This window comes from Zootoca vivipara, chromosome 5 (genome assembly GCF_963506605.1).
Source record: "Zootoca vivipara chromosome 5, rZooViv1.1, whole genome shotgun sequence".
Taxonomy (NCBI): domain Eukaryota; kingdom Metazoa; phylum Chordata; class Lepidosauria; order Squamata; family Lacertidae; genus Zootoca; species Zootoca vivipara.
This window is the reverse complement of record NC_083280.1, coordinates 2,122,875-2,143,816: the sequence shown is the minus strand read 5'-3', so window position 1 is coordinate 2,143,816 and position 20,942 is coordinate 2,122,875. Positions and strand designations below refer to the sequence as shown.

The 20,942-nt window shown below is 47.0% G+C and overlaps 1 protein-coding gene across 3 annotated transcripts in view; it reads right to left on the bottom strand.

Annotated features, from left to right (window-relative positions):
- Positions 1–295: 295 nt before the first annotated feature.
- The window catches only part of IL1RAP (interleukin 1 receptor accessory protein), an 81,363-nt gene continuing 60,716 nt past the window's right edge, over positions 296–20,942 (bottom strand). For 2 of the 3 annotated variants that reach the window (XM_035133258.2, XM_060274260.1), the window contains one exon: positions 296–2,079. In XM_035133258.2, coding sequence (XP_034989149.2) covers positions 1,340–2,079 — 740 coding nt within the window. In that variant the 3' untranslated portion in view covers positions 296–1,339. Of the gene's footprint in view, positions 2,080–7,045; positions 9,537–20,942 lie in introns of those variants that run through there. The other variant, XM_035133260.2, reaches the window with a different exon arrangement.

The following is a 20,942-nucleotide window of genomic DNA, read 5'->3' as shown; positions in this document are numbered from 1 at the left end:
TCGTTTGCAGAAATGAACTCCTAATTTCCAACAATGGCCTTTTCGGCATCCTGCCTTCAGAAACCCACCCAAGTCTTCTTTTTATTTTCTTTTTTTTTAAAGGATTTTTTAAATAAAAAATATTATTATCTATCAAAGTGTTTATAGAGCAACAGTGCCAAAGGAAAGAATCTGAAAGTTCTCTCCAAGCCAAACAGCACAACTCTCCCCAAATCCATGCAACATGCCTTTAAAAAATAATAATTTAAGATCCCGAAAAGGTAGGGTTTTTATTTTATTTTAAAAAAAACCCAAAATATTTGTCACCAAAATAATCCTCTATTTTTTGCATTTCTGACCAAGCTCTTGCCTAATTTGAGATGACTCACTCCAGATCTAAGTTATAAGCAGTCTGCACCCACAAGTATGCAGAATGGGTGGGTGGGTGGGTTTGCTGTGGTTGGGCTCCATAGGGAAAACCACACATCAGCGGCTCTCTACTGCCCTTGGGATGCCAGCATTGCAACTAGAGTTAAAGAATGGTAGAGTTGGAAGGGGTCCTGAGGGTCATCTAGTCCAACCCCCCCATCTGCAATGCAGGAATTTCAGCTAAAGCATCCAACACTGCTTCAAATCTTCCAAAGAGGGAGAGCTCGCCACCTTCTTGAGGAGCCCATTCCAACTGCTCTTACCATCTAAAGTTTAGCTGGAATTGCCTTCCTCCTCATTTGAATCTGGGGGTTCTGGTTCTACCTCCTGAAGCAGCAGAAAACAAGCTTGCTCCCTCTTCCATGTGACGACCCTTCAGATATTGGCTTTCATATCACAGAATGGTGGGGTTGGAAGGGACCCCGAGGGACATCTAGTCCAACCCCCTGCAAAGCAGGAATCTCAACTAAAGCATCCATGACAAATGGCCATCTTTCGCTTCTCTGTCTCCTCTTGCTCAGGCTAAATGCACACAACTCCTTCAACCTCTGATCATCTTGGTCGCCCTCCTGTGCACACCTTCCGTCTTGTCAATGTCCTTCTAAAACTGGGGTGCCCAGAACGGGACGCATGACTCCACTGGTTTGGGTCTTCCCCTCTGGAGCAGCAGCTAGACACTTTTGAAGCACCTCCTAAAAGGAATACCCAAGAGCCTTCGGCCACCTCTAGGCTGATGACCTTCTCCAGTGTCAGGGAATGTACCTAATTTTGAGACATCTGAGCTGCCTGCTCTATGTGTGCATTTTGGGGGATCCCTAGCCCCATGAAACAGGCATGCCTGCCTCCTAACATGGCCCCAAACTCATCCCGCAGAGCACTGTGCCCTGATGCCGGCTCCCTCATCCCAATGCCCAGGGGGCGAGAGGGACACCTAGAGCACATAAAAGTCATTGTTGTTTGACAAGTCTGCGTAGTGGCGAAGGCTCAGCGCCGGCGCTGGCTGCTGTGGTGGCGGCTTCCCGCTCTTCTGCAGCCTCCGCCCCTTGGGCTCTCCTGCGGGCGTCCGGTGGCACTGTGGCCCTGGTTTGGGCTTGGCCACGCCTTGCCCGTGGCCCCCGAGTTTGTGGTTCTCGTTGCAGTATGCCACGCAGCAGCGGCAGGCCAGGAAGGGCTTAGTGTGGTCTTTGGCCTTTGACCTGGGCAGCGGGGCCAGGCCCCTTTGGACAGGGAGGCCTTTCGGCCGGGAGCCGGGCGCCTCGGCCGGACATTTCAAACGTCCCTTCTGCTTCTGGACGTGGTCCAGGCTGATGTCCGAGTGGGAAGAGCAGCTCTCGTTCCAGGAGCAGCTGCCGGCGGCGGCGGCGGCGCTGAGGCTCCTCAGGGGCAGCGCCAGGCGCAGGGCTTTCCAGAACTTGGAGCCGGGGCGCTTGGACCTCTCGCCCTTCCAGGCCACGAAGGCCACCGACTCCCTCAGCTGCTGGATGTTGGGGTGGGCGCGGAGCAGGGGGCGATATTCTACAACCACCAGCTTGGTGGCAATGTTGTTCTGGCACAAGAGACCCAGCTTGAACTCCAGCATGCTGATGCTCTTCTCCAGGAGGTAGTCGGGACTCAGCACCACGATCATCTTCCGGCTCCTCTGGATGAAGTCGAAAATGGCTTCTGTGATATCTGAGGGGGAGAGGAAAGGAGGGCAGTCAGGTCTCTGCACCGGTATCAGCTTTGGTAGCTCAGCTGGTTAGAGCCTGGTGCTGATAATGGCAAGGTTGCAGGTTCTCCCCCCCCCCAATTTTTAGAAATAACCTTCATTTTAAACAAAATCAAATTTATACATTACAGTGGTACCTTGGTTCTCAGACTTAATCCGTTCCGGAAGCCCGTTCCAAAACCAAAGCGTTCCAAAACCAAGGCGCACTGCTTTTCCATAGAAAGTAATGCAAAATGGATTAATCCGTTCCAGACTTTTGAAAACAACCCTTAAAGCAGCGATTTAACATGAATTTTACTATCTAATGAGACCACTGATCCATAAAGTGAAAGCAATAAACAGTGTACTGTAGTCGCACAATCAATCAATCAGTAGCTGAACTGGGTTCCACAGTCACTAAAACAAAAAATAAATAGGAAAAACAGACAGACCTAAGTGTAACTATCAAATCGTCTATGTAACACTCAGCTCGGAAGTGTAACACTCAAAACGGAGCATGTTTGGCTTCCGAAAAAGGTTTGCAAACCGGAACACTTACTTCTGGGTTTGCAGTGTTTGGGTTCCAAGTTGTTTGGGTACGAGGGCGTTTGAGAACCAAGGGATCACTGCAGTGGGATTCCCAGAATCCCATGACTTCCCTCCACCCCCCTCTTGGCTTCCAACATTTATCTTTTTGTTTTCAACCTTACTGCATCTAATTATACTTATCCACACTTATTTAAACCCACATTTAACCTTATCAAATTATATTACAAATGTTAAATCAACCCTGCTAGCCTCTTCAGATATTTACAGTGATCTTTAAGATACTCGATATCCCCCCCCCCCAATCCTTATTGAATTTCTTGTCATCTTGGTGTCTGATCCTCCCCGTCATTTTTGCCATTTTGGCACAGTCCATCATCTTGAGCAGGCATCCCCAAACTTTGGCCCTCCAGATGTTTTGGACTACGATTCCCATCATCCCTGACCACTGGTCCTGTTAGCTAGGGATCATGGGAGTTGTAGGCCAAAACATCTGGAGGGCCGCAGTTTGGGGATGCCTGATCTTGAGTATCCATTCTTCTTTGGTTGGAGTTTTCTCTTCTTTCCACCCCTGGGCAAAAAGCGTTCTTGCAGCTGTTGCCAAGGTTGCAGGTTCGATCCCCGTATGGAACAGCTGCAGATTCCTGCATTGCAGGGGGGTGGACTAGATGGTCCTTGGGGTCCCTTACAGCTCTACATATATATATATATATATATATATATATATATATATATATATATATATATATATATAGGCAATTTCTCCAGCACTTGGAGTAGTGGGTTCTAGTCAGAGAATCATAGCATGCTCTCCAAGTTCCCTGATTTTCCACTGACAGTCCTGGAATTACAGAGGCCATCCCCATTTCTGATCAGATCCCAGAATGTTCTGATTTTCCCTCCCCCGCCCCCTCTACCTCTCAGAAAACAATTGGTGGTGTATGTCTGTGTCTGTAGGTGGCAAAAAATAGAGCCCTGTTTATACTGATAATAAAATGCACCAAATGAAGGAAATTGTGGTGCTGGCATACGAAGCCCTTGGAAAATGTCACCAATCCACTTTAAATGCTTCTGCAAACAGCTATTTCTTAGGGAACATGGGGAGTATTGCTTGACACTACTGTCTACTTAGAAGTAAGTCCCGCTGTATTAAATACAGCTTACTCCCAGGTAAGCCTGACACTGCAAACTTCAGCATATTTACTCAGAAGTAAGGATTCACCCTTTGGTATGTTCCTGATCATTCTCCCAGTTTCTTCTTCTATTATTATTATTATTATTATTATTATTATTATTATTATTATTATTTCCAACCCTTTCCCCTGACAAAGATTCATGACAGGTTACAGCTGAAATTGTTGCAACGATCCCTTCCCTCATACATTTTTTCTTTACAACAACCCTGCGAGGTGGGTCAGGTGGAGAGGTTGTAATTGGATGAAGGTGACAGGTGAAGATGTTTATAGGACATCAATGTGTGTGGGAGATCAAATGCGGAAGAAGCCTCTTGATGTCCCTATTTTCATCGGAGAAATGTTTGTCCTAGAGCTGAATCTCTGCAAGCGAAAAGTGAAATGTCCCAAACCTTTCCTCCAAGGGGAGACCCTCCATCTGCCTGATAATTTTGGTTGCCCTTTGCTGAACCTTTGCTAACTCCACAGTGTCCTTTTTGAGGTGACCGGCTCTCTGGGATCCTGACAACAGGTGAAGGATCAGGACCTCCTCTTGTGGGATGTAATCATTGGTGCACTCAAACGCAACATTCCTTATTTCCCTAGCGTGGACACAGGCAGGGGGACATCCAGTTAGGGAAACTAAAATTGTCTATCAAAAACTTCACTCTTGTGGTTTATCCCCACAACAGCTACTCACGTTGGGTTTTAGTAAAGCAAACCGTCTAATTTGCCAGCACCTAAACGATATCGAGCGTCAGAACAACTTGGCCACAATAAGGACATTTTGCCCGTGGTGTGACTATTTTCCACCTTCCCATTTTGACTCTTTGGCACCCTATCTGCATAACCTAGCAATTCCAAAATATAGACCCACTTTTACTCTCACGAGATTGAATGTATTGACCTCGGCTGTACTTGAGGGACGATTCCAACAGGTTCCACACAAAAACGCTGTGGAAGATGGCAGTCCTGAGTCAGTGGCGCATGCCCTTCTGGCTTGCACTCTTTATAGAGACTTGAGGAATGAGATTATCCCCCCCTCTTTTATTGTCCATTGCCCGGTCAATGCCCCAGTGTCCTTTCTCCTGGCAGATCAAGATGAGCAGGGGACAGCAAAGGTTGCAAGGGTTTTAGCTGGGGCAAACAGAATAAGATCCACCATCTGACTATTGATTTAAAAACCCCAAATGTATTTTATATAATTAACTTTTTATTTCTATTCTTTGGATATCGTACTGTTGTTTTATTGCTATGGCCGGTGGCTGACGCAAATAAAAATTCATTCATTCATTCAGTGTAACTTCCTATTCCACTGGTCTGGAATATCTTCCCCTGCATGTGACCTGGGAGATGGGCATGGCTCTGGCTGACTCCATCAAAGAGCCAAGTCACGCATCCATTTTCTTGGTCACTTTTGTCTTTCTATTGTCTTGCTGCTCTTTAGCTGCCATGCTGCTTTCCTGCAGTCATTTTGTTGTATTAATGTAATTTTGCTGTCTGCTGGCTCTCAGCCAGCAGCACATGAGTTCAGTCTCCATATAAGATCAACTCATAGTTTCTTTGTGTAACTATTAAGTAAAACCTGCCTTTCAGGGATCAAATCATGAGCTGAAATGTGAGTAAACTTTTTGTTACTTTACTCAGGAAATAAAAAAAATCCTTCCAGTAGCACCTTAGAGACCAACTAAGTTTGTCATTGGTATGAGCTTTCGTGTGCATGCACACTTCTTCAGATACACTGAAACAGAAGTCAGCAGACCCTTATGTATAGTCAGAGGGTGGGGAGGGGTATTACTCAGAAGGGTGGTGGGAATGGGTGATTGGCTGATAGGAGTGGTAAACCTGTTGACGACTGTTAACGACTGCAATTGGTCTTGCAGGAAAAAGCAAGGGGTGAGATGACTAAAGAAAGCTTTATCATGTATAATGAAATAAAACCATGGAGAGACCTGGTCTGAATAAAGACATTGGATTCCACCGCCCTCTGAGAGCAGAAGGCTATCTTGGGAGGGGGGGGCAAGGACCAGGCAAGCGGCACCCAGTGCTCTGTCCTCTGACACCTTGTCTCTGTCCCCTTTGGCAGCTGCCTCATTGTATACAACACCAGGGCTGCTCCAGAGGGGCTTGAAGGAGAGCACTAGCCTTGCACAAAGAGAAGACTCACTGAAATCAATGGATAGAAGCTAGTCATGCCTATTAACTACAGCGGGTTTGCTCTTCATGGAAGTAGCATTGGCTACAACCCACATCAACGGTGCCTCTGAAAATTTTTACACATCACTTGGGAAGACAGGCGAACTAATACCAGTGTATTGGAAGAAGCAAAGATCACCAGTGTCGAAGCAATGATTCTTCAACATCAACTTCGTTGGACTGGTCATGTTGTGCGGATGCCTGATGATCGTCTTCCAAAGCAACTACAGTGGTACCTCTACTTACAAATAACTCTACTTACAAATTTTTCTACTTACAAATGGAGCTCCGTCCGCCATCTTGGATGCGGTTGAGGTAGGATTTTTTCTACTTACGAATTTTTAGATAGGGTTGCTTCGACTTACGAATTTTTTCTCCCAATGCATTCCTATGGGATTCGACTTGCAATTTTTTTCGACTTACAAATGTGTGTTCGGAACGCATTAAATTCGTAAGTAGAGGTACCACTGTACTCTATTCCAAACTTAAAAATGGAAAGCGTAATGCTAGTGGTCAACAAAAGAGGTTTAAAGACTCCCTCCAGGCAAATTTTTTAAAATGTAGTATAAGCACTGACAACTGGGAAACGCTGGCCTGCGAGTGCTCCAATTGGAGAACAGCCTTTACCAAAGGTGTCATGGGCTTTGAAGACGCTCGAACTCAGGACACAAGGGAGAAACATGCGAAGAGGAAGGCACGCTTGGCAAACCCTCACCGTAATCAACTCCTGCCCGGAAACCAATGTGGAAGGACTTGTGGATCCAGAATTGGCCTCCATAGTCGCTTAGGGAAGTTTTTAATGTTTGATGTTTTATTCTGTTTAATATTCTTTTGAGAGCCACCCAGAGTTGCTGGGGAAACCCAGCCAGATGGGTGGGATATAAATAATAAATCACCATCACCATCATTATCATATTATTATTATTATTATTATTATTATTATTATTATTATTATTATTATTATTATTATTAGCTCACTGTTAAAACCGTGTTCATGGAATCTTATTCAGCTATGAGTGATTGCCAAATAAGACAGCCCACTGCAAGGCATCTTACTATATTCCTAGTGGGTGGCATGAGGCCTTACTCAGAGTAGACTCATTGGGATGAATGGACCTGACTGAGAAATGCTGATTTATTTCAATGGGCAACCTTGAAGCGAGTCTTGGCTGAAGACCACCCAGTGTATCAGCTTCCTTGGGGAAGGGTTGTGAAGGTGCATTTTATTGCCTCCTGGACCCCACCTGAGCCCAGGGTGGTGCGACCTGACACAGCTCCTATTCTTTGTGACAAGACTCCTGCAAAGGAACTTCTGGGACCTGGCTAATGGCAGACCCCTCTCTTGAAGGCCAAATGGGGAGAAGGAGGAGTTGGGGTTGTGGAGGAGGAAGGAGCAGACATACACACAGGAGACATGGAGAATGAACTGAAGCACAATAAGGAAAACTATCAAAATAAGCGCTTTATTTCAATGCAAACTGAACGCAACAAAATTAAAACAAGGTCACTTTTCAAAGCAGATGATATAAGGAAAGGGAGGTGGGGAAATGGGTGTTGTGTTAACAAAAATGGCAACAAAAGGAGATGAATGGATGAATTCTCGACTGCAACTTCTGTATTGGCCTTTGTCAATCTTATTTTGCCCTCCAGCTGCTTTGGGATAGGTATGCATTGCAGCGGGTTGGACTAAATGACCATTGGGGGGCCCCTTCCAACTCCATGAGTACTATCAAAGTTCTTTATTGGGCAGAGCAGAGGGCAGGGCTTCTCTCCTCCAACAGGCAAAAGGAAGAGAGCTCTGGAGGACTCTACCCTATCTCTGCCAGCCCACTTGCTCGCCTGTGTGGAAGCCCTGGTTGCCTATGGTGTGCAGGCTAGTGCTTAACTGCAAGGGTGCTTGGAAGAGCGGATTCGTTCATTATAGCACCCACCTCAGAAGATGCATGGTCCAGGACAGGTGCATGTAATGGGTTTAGATTCTGTGCACCAAGTTTAAATCTTTGCTCCATCATGAAGTTTAAGAACACGTATCCCGAAAACAGCAGCCCAGAGGTCAAATGCCATTTGGGTGTTTCAGCCACAACATGCTCAACCGTACTTCTTTGGCTTGCCACCGAACATGCAACCTGCGGTCGGAGCGAGTTCAGGGATGGAGATCTCGGAGCTGTGCAAACGGGCTTTGGAATCCTACAGCCAGTTGCAGCGTGGTTTCTGTGTGTTTGTGTGTGAATTAAGTCGAGAGATGGAAAACTGCTTCCATCAAATCTGAGAACGAAAGGAAAATCCCTCCCTGTGGGGCTGTTCTCCCAGGCTCAACAGCAAAAACTATATGCAAACTTGTCTGTTTTACTCTCCTGGCAGATTAGAGGCAGATGGCATGAGAAATAATACTGAAAATGGGAGTTAAAATTAAAAAAAGGTAAAATTCCAAACATGGCTTTCCGTTCTAGAGGAGATGGGAGCAAAGGGAGGCTGATGGGAAATGGTGGAAGGAAAAGGAAACATACAGACTCTCCTAGGATGCAGGAAAGAGAACGGGGCTTTTGACCTGAAGGCACCCCCCACGTCCTTGCATTGCAGGGGGTTGGACTAGATGACCCTAGGGTCCCAATTCTGCAGTTCTATGATTCAACATTGCCTGCTTCAACAGGAGGGCGGGTAGGTGAGGAAATGCACCCCCCTGCCTTCACGGGGCAAGAAACTTCCTACCTGCTCTGCATTCTGGGTTCCGGGGGGTGGGGGCTTTCAACCAGTCCTGACAGAGTTTAAAAATATCACAGTGGGTCTCTAGGCCAAGGGATCGGTTGCAAGGTAGGGAGAATGGCCTTCAGAGGCCCTTGAGATCTCTTGCGCCAAACTGGGTGGTGGTGCCAGGTGGGCAAGACCTCATTGCTCCCACATCTCTTGGAAGGATACTGACTCGTTCCCATATCAAAACAATTTGGCCTTTGTGGGTGGGCTCACCAACAAGCAGGAGAAAACGGCTGGCATCTGAAGGGAAACAGAGGCGGGCGAGGTGAGCCGAGGTCAGGCGCTGGAAGGGAGAGGCAGCTGGGCCCTTGGGATTTGAGAGAGGGCGCCCTCCATCCCCAGAAACCCTTGCTCTCCAGCTACGCCTCTCCTCCACCCCAGCGGTGGGTGCTCCACCTCCCCTTGTCCTCAGACATTTCCCAGAGGAGGCTGGGCAGAGTCCTGCTCCTGCCCGGAGCTCTTGGTCCAGCCGCTCTTGACGGGCATCTCCACCAGCAGCTGCTTCCAGAACCTTCCCCGAGGGTAGCTGGACTTCTCCCCCTGCCACTTGATGACGGTGAGGGCGGCCTTTGCCCGCTTGAGCTCTTTCACTTTGCTCTTCTTGATGGCCTGGTATTGGACAAGGATCACCTTGATGGAGCCCCTGGCTGCCATGTTCTCCAGGCCCGCTTTCAGCTCCAGCAGAGCTTGCGTCCCCTGGAGGACATAGTTGGGGCTCAGCACCACCACCAGCCGGCGGCTCCTTTGGATGAAGCTCAGGGTCTCATCCGTGACAACTGGCAGAGGGTAAGGAGGGAAGAAAACACACCAAGAGGATTAGGTAAGGTTGGGGCACGCAGACTGCCCTCCGGCAGCTGAGCCCAGGAACCTGTGCATTCTCAACTTCCTCCGTGTGAAGTTTCTAGTCCCTAAGAAAGACTGGTGCCCTCCAGATGTTGGGGACGGCCATCTCTGTGGCTGATGGGAGCTGTAGTTCAAAACATTTGGGTCTTCTACCGTAATTACTAAACCATCTGCAAATGCTTTCAATTTAAATTCCTTATTGCCTTCCTTTACTCCTCTGATATTTTCACCTGCTCTTATATTACACATCAGGACTTCTAACACTAATATAAATAATAGTGGAGAAAGAGGACAGCTCAGCCCTGTTCCTTTCATAACATTGCATTCTTCAGTAATGGTATTATTAATAATCAACCTTGTTTTTTGCCTACAGTAAATAGTTTCTATTCCTCTTATAAATGTTGTTCCAAAGTTCATCTCCTCTAGGACCTTCAGTATGAAGGCCCATGAGACGTTATCAAAGGCTTTTTCAGCATCAATAAACATCATAAACACAGACAAATCAGTTTGCCTCTTCCTTGCCTGCTCTCTAAAAAAGTCCCAAGCTTTCTTCATATTGTTGCTCCATTCCCCTTGATCATTGTTGGTTGCCCTTTCCTGAACCTCTCGGTTGCCTGACAAAACTCTGCATTTGACCCCAGGGCAGGGATGGCCCTCTGGATATTTATTTAGACTCCAGCTGCCATCAGCCCTGACCATTGGGCAATACTGCCTGGGAGCTGGAGTTTAGCAACACCAGGAGGTTCACAGGGGCCTGACACTGGGCCAGTCCTACTATTCCTTGTCACCACTTCCACATACTCCACAGTTCACTTCTGGGATAGCTGAACTGGTAGAGCACAAGGCTCTTCCAGGGTCGTGGGTTGGAGCCCCATGTTGGGCCAAAAGATTCCTGCCTTACAGGGGGTTGAACTAGATGACCCTCACGGTCCCTTCCAGCTCTACAATTCCATGATCATATTCTATTATTGTACCACCTATTCTCTTCCCAAGAGACAGGTACCAGAACTCCTTCACCATCTCGTAGGAGACAAGGACCTCCCAGTCACTGGGGCATTCCAGTGTCGCATTTTGGTGCTTTTAGACTTAGTCATTTCAACTTAGTCATTTTCTATCCTGCTGTCTGTGTGCTCTGCGGAGGCTTTTAAACATTTATGGCCCTCAATTTTCTGCGTTCATTTCTATTTTAAACTGTCAACAGTTCCTCGCCATCCACCAGATACGCCTCTAGCTGAAGCTTCAGGGAACTAGCGGCAAAAGATCAACTGTTGGCCTCAGATGCAAACCCTCCTTTGGATCAAAAGATGCAGGCCCCCCCGCCCCCCCAATTCAGTAGGGCTCAGGTGGGCATGCAGGTATCTACCAGCAATGCCAATGGTGGGCTCTCTATGATGGAGTGGGGACCATAGAGTACGTTAAGGGGTATGTGGGGCCTGAGGTTTTTTTTCTGTCCTGTGTCCAGTTCTGGGCGCCACCATTTAAGGAGGAAATAGACAAGTTGGAAAACGTGCCGAGATGTTCAGGGGTCTGGAAACCAAGCCCTGTGAGGAATGGGTGAAGGAACTGGGTATGTTTAGCCTGGAGAAGAGAAGACTGGAAGGCTGATATGATAGCCACCTTAAAATACCTAATGGACTGCCCCATGGAAGAGGGAGCAAGGATCCAAACCAATGGATTCAAGTTGCAAGAAAGGAGATTCCGACTCAATATCAGGAATAACCTTCTGACAGTTAGAGCTGTTTGTGAGTGGAATGGACTTCCTCAGAAGGTGGTGGACTCTCCTTCCTTGGAGGTTGGATGGTCCTCTGTCAGGAGCTCTTTCCCTATGATTCCTGCAATGCAAGGGGGCTGGGCTAGATGACCCCGTGTGGTCCCTTCCAGCTCTACAATTCTCTGATTCTTAAGCTATCATCTACGATCATTCTTTTTGCACACAGTAGCTATACCAGAGGTGAAGATCTGGGTCCAGCGGATGGTCCTCCCACGCCCAGCATTGGCCAAGTTTGACAGGCAGATGGAGTTCCGCACCTGTCAATCATCTGGCACCACAAAGCAGGCAGGCGACCTGTTTTTGCCTGTGCAGTTTGAAATCAAACTGTGGAAACAAAAGCACAGCGCTCTGCCAGCTCCGAAGACTAGCAAAGCCCCACATCTAATGTCACCTATTGCGTAACCCATATACATAATTTCAGCTCGTTCCTATTTTTCTTTTCCTCTGATGGAAACATGCCATTCCGACTTACCACTTAATATTACGCACCAAGGCGTAATTTACTTGCATTCTCCAAAGATATGCATTTCACGTTTAATTAAATCCCTTCTGCTCGTAAAAAAAAAAGTTTCCCCTCCAATTAGATGGTGTGCAATTGATTATGCACCAGGATGCGGAATAAACTGAGATGAGGGAGGCAAAGCATTGCACAAACGGAGGCGAAGCAAAGAATGAATGCTATAGTTATGCTCTAAGACATGGGCAGGTAAACTAAGGCCTGGGGGCCGGATCCGGCCCAATCGCCTTCTAAATCCGGCCCGCGGACGGTCTGGGAATCAGCATGTTTTTACATGCGTAGAATGTGCCCTTTTATTTAAAACGCATCTGTGGCTTATTTGTGGGGCATAGGAATTCATTCATTATTTTTTCCCCAAAATATAGTCTGGCCCCCCCTCAAAGTCTGAGGGACAGTGGACCGGCCCCCTGCTGAAAAAGTTTGCTGACCCCTGCTCTAAGATCATTCTGAGGAGCAGATGAAGCTGATCTTTCCGGCTCAAGATTGCCTCCACTGACCCTTCCCTGGAGATTTTCAAGCCGAGGTTGGATGCTCGCCTGCCAGAGATTCTTTAGCTCTGATTGGACTTTAGCTCTGCGCAGGGTTGAACTGAATGACCTCCAGGGATCCCTTCCCACTCTATGATTCTACGAATCTTTCCCAGCCCTACGTGGAGATGCTTCCAGGGGTTAAACTTGAGACGTTCTGCGTGCAAAGGTGGCCCTCTGCCCCACTGAGCTATGGGACTTCCTCATTCTTGTGGCTTTCAGGACTCAAAAGATGACTAATAACTGCTAAAAATGAACGAGTGGATGAATCAATTCTTTCAATGTTCATAAACTTACTTCCTTCCCCCTTCCCCTCCAGTAGGCTGGGCTAAGAAATCCAGTAGAAGAAACATCTGGATTGGGAAGCAAATTACGCAATGCCAAAAACTTCCCCCTTATTTGCACAAATCCCTAATGTGAAATTTAAGTCGCCTGGAGGAGATCTGGGGGTTTGAGACCTGCCCCCCCCACCACTTTCAAAGTGGGGAAAGGGTGCATACCGGTAGGAACCTGATTGAAGCTTTCCTGCCCCCCAGTCACTGATCCCTAAGGAGCTTAGTTGCAAACTCCAGCCTGCAAGGGAGAAGATAGAAGAACACAGAGCTCTGCTACGTGTTGACATATGGGTGTCTCCTGGGTAACGCACAGTGGAGAACATAAAAAAAAAGAACAGGGAGAGGGCTGCAGGATCGGACCCAAGGCCGCTCTAACAGAGGACATGAAGGGAACAGCCCCTCTATTGCTATTGATCTCCAGCAACCGGTACTAAGAGACAAACTGCCCCCAAATTGGAGGTACTATTACTGTCACACCTTCTGTTTTAACTTTCAGGCACCTGCTGATTCCCCCCCCCCAAAAATTCCACATTCAGGCAATCGCTTCCACAATGGTTCGTTGACTTCTGCTTTCAGCTGTTTAAATATATGTTTTGACTGTATTGCTTTATGTATTTTTGTCACTTTGAATTTCTTTCTTTTTTTTTATGAAATAGCGGAGAAGATGAAAAGGGGGGAAAATAGAGGCTGGGCATCATTGGTTCAGCAGAAGGGATTTATTGGCCCGGCAGCCGGTCCTCACAGCGGCCGACCAGATCCCTGTTGGAAACTAGCAAGCAGGATCCGAGCACATGAGCAACTCTCCCCTCCTGTGGTTTCCAGCAACTGGCACTCAGGAGCATCGCTGCCTCCGACTGTGGAGGCAAGGAGATTCCACCCTGCACAGAACCGAGAACACAGTTGTCGTTTCCCTGTGGATAATGGGCTGTCAGGCCAGCTGTCTTTGGCTAGCTGCAATGCAGTTTCTTATTTTCTGCTGCTAATTTTAAATTTTCCAGGATTCGTTGCAGACACAGTGGGGCCAACCATGTTTGTTTAAACATCATCAGGGTGCAAGAAGCTGGTGTGGCAGCACCTACACTTTGGAACTCCCTGCCTCATGATATCAAGGAGGGCACCTTCACTGCATTCTTTTCGGCGCCCGCCCCAGGCGCATAGAAAATGCTGGTGCGAATTTTAATCTATTTTTGTATTCTTCATGTATGCTTCAGTGCATTGCAATTTGTTCCCTGATTTTATCTTTCCGTAAACTGCTTTGAGGGTTTCCCCCCTCTGCAATCAAGAAGAGTATAAATTTTATGAAATAAAAAATAAAAATAAATGAACATGAGAACGGAAGCGCCTTCTGGATCAGGCTAGGGGGGAGGGCATCTAGCCCAGCACCCTGTTCTCTCAAGGGCAGACCAGATGCACCAAACGGGAACCCACAAGCAGGATTCAAACACAAGAACCACTCTCTGTGATGCAGCAGCTAAAAAAGCCAATGCAATTCTGGGCTGCATCAATAGGAGAATAGCATCTAGATCAAGGGAAGTAATAGTACCACTGTATTCTGCTCTGGTCAGACCTCACCTGGAGTACTGTGTCCAGTTCTGGGCACCACAGTTCAAGAAGGATACAGACAAGCTGGAACGTGTCCAGAAGAGGGCAACCAAAATGGTCAAAGGCCTGGAAACGATGCCTTATGAGGAACGGCTTAGGGAGCTGGGTATGTTTAGCCTGGAGAAGAGAAGGTTAAGGGGTGATATGATAGCCATGTTCAAATATATAAAAGGATGTCATATAGAGGAAGGTGAAAGATTGTTTTCTGCTGCTCCAGAGAAGCGGACACAGAGCAATGGATTCAAACTACAAGAAAGAAGATTCCACCTAAACATTAGGAAGAACTTCCTGACAGTCAGAGCTGTTTGACAGTGGAATTTGCTGCCAAGGAGTGTGGTGGAGTCTCCTTCTTTGGAGGTCTTTAAGCAGAGGCTTGACAGCCATAGGTCAAGAATGCTTTGATGGTGTTTCCTGCTTGGCAGGGGGTTGGACTGGATGGCCCTTGTGGTCTCTTCCAACTCTATGATTCTCTCCCCTCCTGTGGTTTCCAGCAACTGGGATTCAGAAGCATCGGAGCCTCCAGTTTTGGAGGCAGAGCAATAGTCATCCTGGCTAGGAGCCATAATCAGTCCTAACTCTCACCTGCCAGACAGGCACCTTGCATCACAGTTTAAACAAAGCTTTTATGTTGCACTAAGGATATTTCTTCCACTGGCATGATTACATAGATGGGAGGGCGCATTTTTGGGGTGGGTGGGTGTCCTAAGACAGTTCTTCCCTGGCAGTCTCTTCCAGAATCTCATTTGGGACACAGCACCAGTTGTAGTGTGTGTTTCTCTCTCTCTGTGTGTGTGTTTGTGTGTGTGAATTAAGTCAAGAGATGGAAAACTGCTTCCATCAAATCTGAGAACGAAAAGAAAATCCCTCCCTGTGGGGTTGTTCTCCCAGGCTCACCAGCAAGAACTATATGCAAACTTGTCTGTTTTTACTCTCCTGGCAGATTAGAGGCAGATGGCATGAGAAATAATACTGAACATGAGGGTTAAAAAAAGAAGAAGGTACAATTCCAAACATGGCTTTCCATTCTAGAGGAGATGGGGAAATGGGGGAAGGAAAAGGAAACACACAGACTCTCCTAGGATGCAGGAAAGAGAATGGGGCTTTCAGCCTGAAGGCACCCCCCCCCAACACACACACACACATGTCCTTGCATTGCAGGGGGTTGGACTAGATGACCCTTGGATCCCAATTCTGCAGTTCTATGTTTCTACGTTGCCTGTTTCAACAGGAGGTAAGGAAATGCACCCCCCTGCCTTCACGGGGCAAGAAACATCCTATCTGCTCTGCATTCTGGGTTCCAGGGGGTGGTGGTGGTGGGGGCTTTCAAGCAACCCCAGCAGAGTTTAAAAATATCACAGTGGGTCTCTAGGCCAGGGGATCGGTTGCAAGGTAGGGAGAATGGCCTTCAGAGGCCCACCCCTATCAGCCAGGACTCGGGGATGAATCTTGTGCCAACCTGCACATGGGCTGCCCCAATAAATTAAAAAAATGCCCAGTAGCACCTTAGAGACCAACTAAGATTGTTCTGGGTATAAGCTTTCGTGTGCAAAGGTGCTACTGGACAATTATTTAACTTTTAAATTTATTTTGACTGCTTCAGACCAACACAGCTACCTACCTGAATTGACTAGGTTTCCCTAGTCAATTTAGAGGATGGAGAAGGGACACAGACAAAGGAGTTATGCCTGTGGATCAGCTTCCCCTATCAAAACGGGGGGGGGGGCATCCTGCTCAGGAGCTGGGAAACTCTGTATGCTCATACCAGAGCCCTGCAAGCAAGCACTAGGGGGGGGGGCAGAGATGCCCTACAAAGTGTCAAATCCCTTTGCAGGCGTCAAATTCTGCAGCTGCTTTTGGATAATGAATGCAAAGTCGGTGTGAAAGTGTCACTTCTAGACAGCATAGAGGGGGGGGGGAATCCCACTGCAGCTCTGATTTGGGGGGGGGGCCTCCTGGCTAACAGGAAGAGACCCCAAACCTGAATTTGCTGGGCAAGGGCTTAGCCAGGATTTTTTGTTAGGGGGATAGCCCTTTCATGGGGGGAGAGCAGAGCCCCAGTATTTTTATTGGGGGGGACTGCCCCTCCCTGCCTCTCTTGGCCACATCCATGCTGCTGAGTGGGTGTCCTTTGGGGTGGTCCTACCCCAAGGGAATGCCTGGACAGGGGCAAATGCCTAATTCATAGACACATAAAATTATAGAATTGGGAGGGACACCAAGGGTCATCCAGCTCAACCCCCGGCAATGCAGGAATCTCAACTGAAGCACCCATGACAGATGACCATCCAACCTCTGCTTAAAAACCTCCAAGGAGGGAGAGTCCACAACCTCCAGAGGGAGACCGTTCCACTGTCAAACAGCTCTTACTGTCAGAAAGTTCTTCCGGATGTTGAGTTAGAATCTCCTTCCTTGTAACTTGTAGCCATGGGTTCGAGTCCTGCCCTCCAGAGCAGGAGAAAACAAGCTGGTTCCCTCTTCCATGTGACAGCCCTTGATATATTTGAAGATGGCTCTCATTATCTCCTCTCAGTCTCCTCTTTCCCAGGCTAAACATACCCAACTCCTTCAACCACTCCTCATAAGGCTTAGTTTCCAGACCCTTGATCATCTTGATTGCCCTCCTCTGCACACTTTCCAGCTTGTCAACATCCTTCTTAAATTGTGGTGCCCAGAACTGGACACAGTGTTTAAAGTGTGGTCTGACCAAGGCAGAATAGTGTGGGACTATGATTTCCCTTGATCTGGACACTCGACTTCTGTTGATGCAGCCTAGAAGAGCCTTTGCTTTCCTTGCTGCTGTGACTCCAAAGGAATCCTTGGATAATTTCCTTCCTGCCAGTTCCTCAAAAGGACGGCATAATCTTCTACCTAAAACAGAGACAAAGAGCACAGGATGCTCTCTAAGAAGCCAGAGATGAGCTGACAGCGATTTCATGCGTTGCCAGGCTCCCTTAAGAATCAGATCCCCACTTAAGCTTCAAAGTGAAAAGGCAGAGTTCGGCTGCTTTGAAGTATGAGGGGCCGAGAAAACACAAGCAGGGAAAACAACTTTGCCACTCAGCACAGTAGGAGAGAAGATGCTCAAAGGGCCACTGGACCCCCCTGCAAAGATGCTTGTAAAGGGGTCAGGAAGAGGAGGAGGAGGGGCTCAAGATGCCGCTTGCAAGGCTGCACACACCAAGGAACTCAAAATGCCAAAATATTTGCAGTCCAGTCCTTTGCATGTCATCCTCATGTATATATTATTGTATTTTTAATATTTTGTTAGAAGCCATCCAGAGTGGCTGGGGAAACCCAGTCAGATGGGCAGGGTATAAATAGTAAATTATGCTTGTGAAACATGGACCACTTATAAAGGCCATCTCCAGCTCCTCGAAAGATTCCATCAATGGTGTCTCAGAATTTTTATTACACATCACTTGGGAAGACCAGTGTCCTGGAAGAAGCAAATATCACCAGTGTTGAAGCAATGATTCTTCAACATCAACTTCGTTGGACTGGTCATGTTGTGTGGATGCCTGTTGATCGTCTTCCGAAGCAACTACTCTATTCCAAACTTTAAAATGGAAAGCGTAATGCTGGTGGTCAACAAAACAGGTTTAAAGACCGTCTCAAGGCAAATCTAAAAAATGTAATATAAACACCAACGGTTGGGAAACACTGGCCTGCGAGCGCTCCAATTGGAGAACAGCCTTTACCAAAGGTGTCATGGGCTTTGAAGACACTCGAACTCAGGACGCAAGGGAGAAACGCGCGAAGAGGAAGGCACGCTTGGCAAACCCTCACCGTGATCAACTCCCGCCCGGAAACCCATGTCCTCACTGTGGAAGGACGTGTGGATCCAGAATTGGCCTCCACAGTCACTTACGGACCCATTGTTAAAATTGTGTTTATGGAAGACAATCTTACTCAACTACGAGGAAGAAGAAGAAGAAGAAGAAGAAGAAGAAGAAGAAGAAGAAGAAGAAGAAGAAGAAGAAGAAGAAGAAGAAGAAGAAGAAGAAATTATCACCATCAATAGGATCTGCTGCCAAGAGGCTGGGACTGCCTCTTAAGCATTTCTGTTTGGACGCAAATGCCATTCAATTCCATGGAGCCAACTCGAAGATAAATGTATATACAGTGGTACCTCGACTTACGAACGACTTGGCAATCGAATTTTTTGACTTACGAATGGGGGTAATGGCCGCGCGCTTACGAATGTCTCGACATCCGGAAAAAACCCGCGGTGGTTTTAGATAGGGATTTTTCGACTTACGAATTTTTAGATAGGGTTGCTTCGACTTACGATTTTTTCCGTTTCCAATGCATTCCTATGGGAAATCGTGTTTCCAATGGCGTTTTTCGACTCACGAATTTTTCGACTTACGAAGGTGCCTTCGGAACGGATTAAATTAGTAAGTCGAAGCACCACTGTACTACGCATCAGGAACAGTTGAGGAAGCTTGGGAGATAGGAGAGCCATCTTCAAATATCAAAAAGGCTCTTCCATGGAAGATGCAATGCTCTGCCCTTGCTTTTGGCTTCGGCTCCACCCAGCATTGGGGCGCAGTCTCTCTCTCCCCCCCCCCTCAAAAGTTGCAACCAGAGAATGCAGGCCTCAATCTGGTTCACACACCTGCTGTAAGTTGCCGTTAATTAATCAAAGAATGAAAACAAGCATAAACAGAGATTTAAAAAACCTCAAGAACAATTAAAGGAGGAGCAGAGCCTGCCAAACGATGAGCTAGCGGGTGAATGAGTGATAAATACGTCTGTCAAATGTGGTGTAGTCTGGGAGAAACACAGTGCACCTGCAGAGAGGCAATGGAGGTATAGTGGTTAGAGTGTCAGACTAGAGACCAGGGTTCGAATCCTCACTTGGCCACGAAGTTCAGAGGGTCAAAAGTTTCCCCACATCGGCCCCTAGTGAGTGGTGGAGGGAACAATTTGAGAATCACTGACTTGGGAGGGACTGCAAAAGTCATCGAGTCCAACCCCTGACAATTTGGAGAGCATAGCCAAACAAGAAAGAACAAGAAAGAAGATTCCACCTAAACATTAGGAAGAACTTCCTGACAGTAAGAGCTGTTCAACAGTGGAATTTGCTGCCAAGGAGTGTGGTGGAGTCTCCTTCTTTGGAGGTCTTTAAGCAGAGGCTTGACAGGCATATGTCAAGAATGCTTTGATGGTGTTTCCTGCTTGGCAGGGGGTTGGACTGGATGGCCCTTGTGGTCTCTTCCAACTCTATGATTCTATAGCCAGAGAGGATCTAGATCTAGTCTGGGATCAGGTTGTTTGAAGGACTGCCTGTCCCTGTATGAAGCCCACCACTAAGATTTAAAAGACTGGCGGGCAATAGAGTTGACCCCTTGGTCTTGGAAGTCCCTCCCAAGTGGTATCGAATGCACCTATTTTTTAATGTTATTTATTTTACGTAGGATAGTTTAGAAAATCATTTAAATCAAATAATCCCTGTGCAGCGTACATTAAAAGCATTATCGCTCTATAAATAAAAGCAGGAACATTTTAAAACGGGTGTACCTAATTGGTTTTTGCATCTGGGTTAAGCTTGCTGAAACAGATTTTTTTAATTAAAAAAAGCGCAGGAGTCTAAAACTGCCAAACTTTAATAGGCAGGTTGCTCTTGGGGTTGCTGTGCTGAAAGCTCAACTCTGCAAAGGCACAGAGTTTGGCCCTTGTGTGCAAGTCCTGCAAACCAATCTGGTCAAACAGGAACACGGGGAGCAGGCTTTCAAAAAGGCATGAAGACCTTTCTGCTTCCATCTTTTTTTTTAAACTAATATGCTTGGCCTGCTTTCTTTAAAAGGGCTATTTATGATGCTGTGGTGTTCCTTTTTTTAGCTTATTTCGTTTGAGATGCTGGGATGGGCCGCAGAGAGTTTTTAGACTGTTGGCTTTGCAACTGTAATGAAATCTTTATAAAGTATTTCAGGACAACTGAAACTAATATTGCGCAAGCTGCTTCATAGGAACAAAGGAAGCTTGCATGGAGTCAGAGCCTTGGTCGACCCAGCTCAGCCTTTCTACACTGACTGACCATCTGGGCTGGGAGTCTTGGAAGACCTGCGTCCCGACTTGAGTCCTTTTCCACTTGGCCTGGGAAGGCAAAGCCCAGAGTGATGGGTGGATGGATGGACTCCAGCTACAAAAGCTGAGACTCTCTTGGCTGTGAGTCCTGGAAGACTGCTCCCTGCCTTGCAGAATTTGGGGGCAGGGACTGGACTGACTCCAGCTACAAAAGCAGAGGTTGCTGAACACTCTCTTGGGCCAGGGGTTCTTGGGGTGTGTGTGTGCTGTTGTTGGCATTATTTTTCCCCCCATCTTTATTTTGTATCGTCTTTGTTCAGGCAGGTAGCCGTGTTGGTCTGATGCAGATGAAATGAATAAAATAAATAAAAAAATTGTCCAGCATCACCTTAGAGACCAACTAAGTTTGTTCTGAGTATAAGCATTTGTGTGCATGCACACTTTGTTTGTATTTGAAGAAGTGTGCATGCACAAGAAAGCTTTTACCCAGAACAAACTTAGTTGGTCTCTAAGGTCCTGCTGGACAATCTTATATTTATTTATTGAATCTTCTTCGT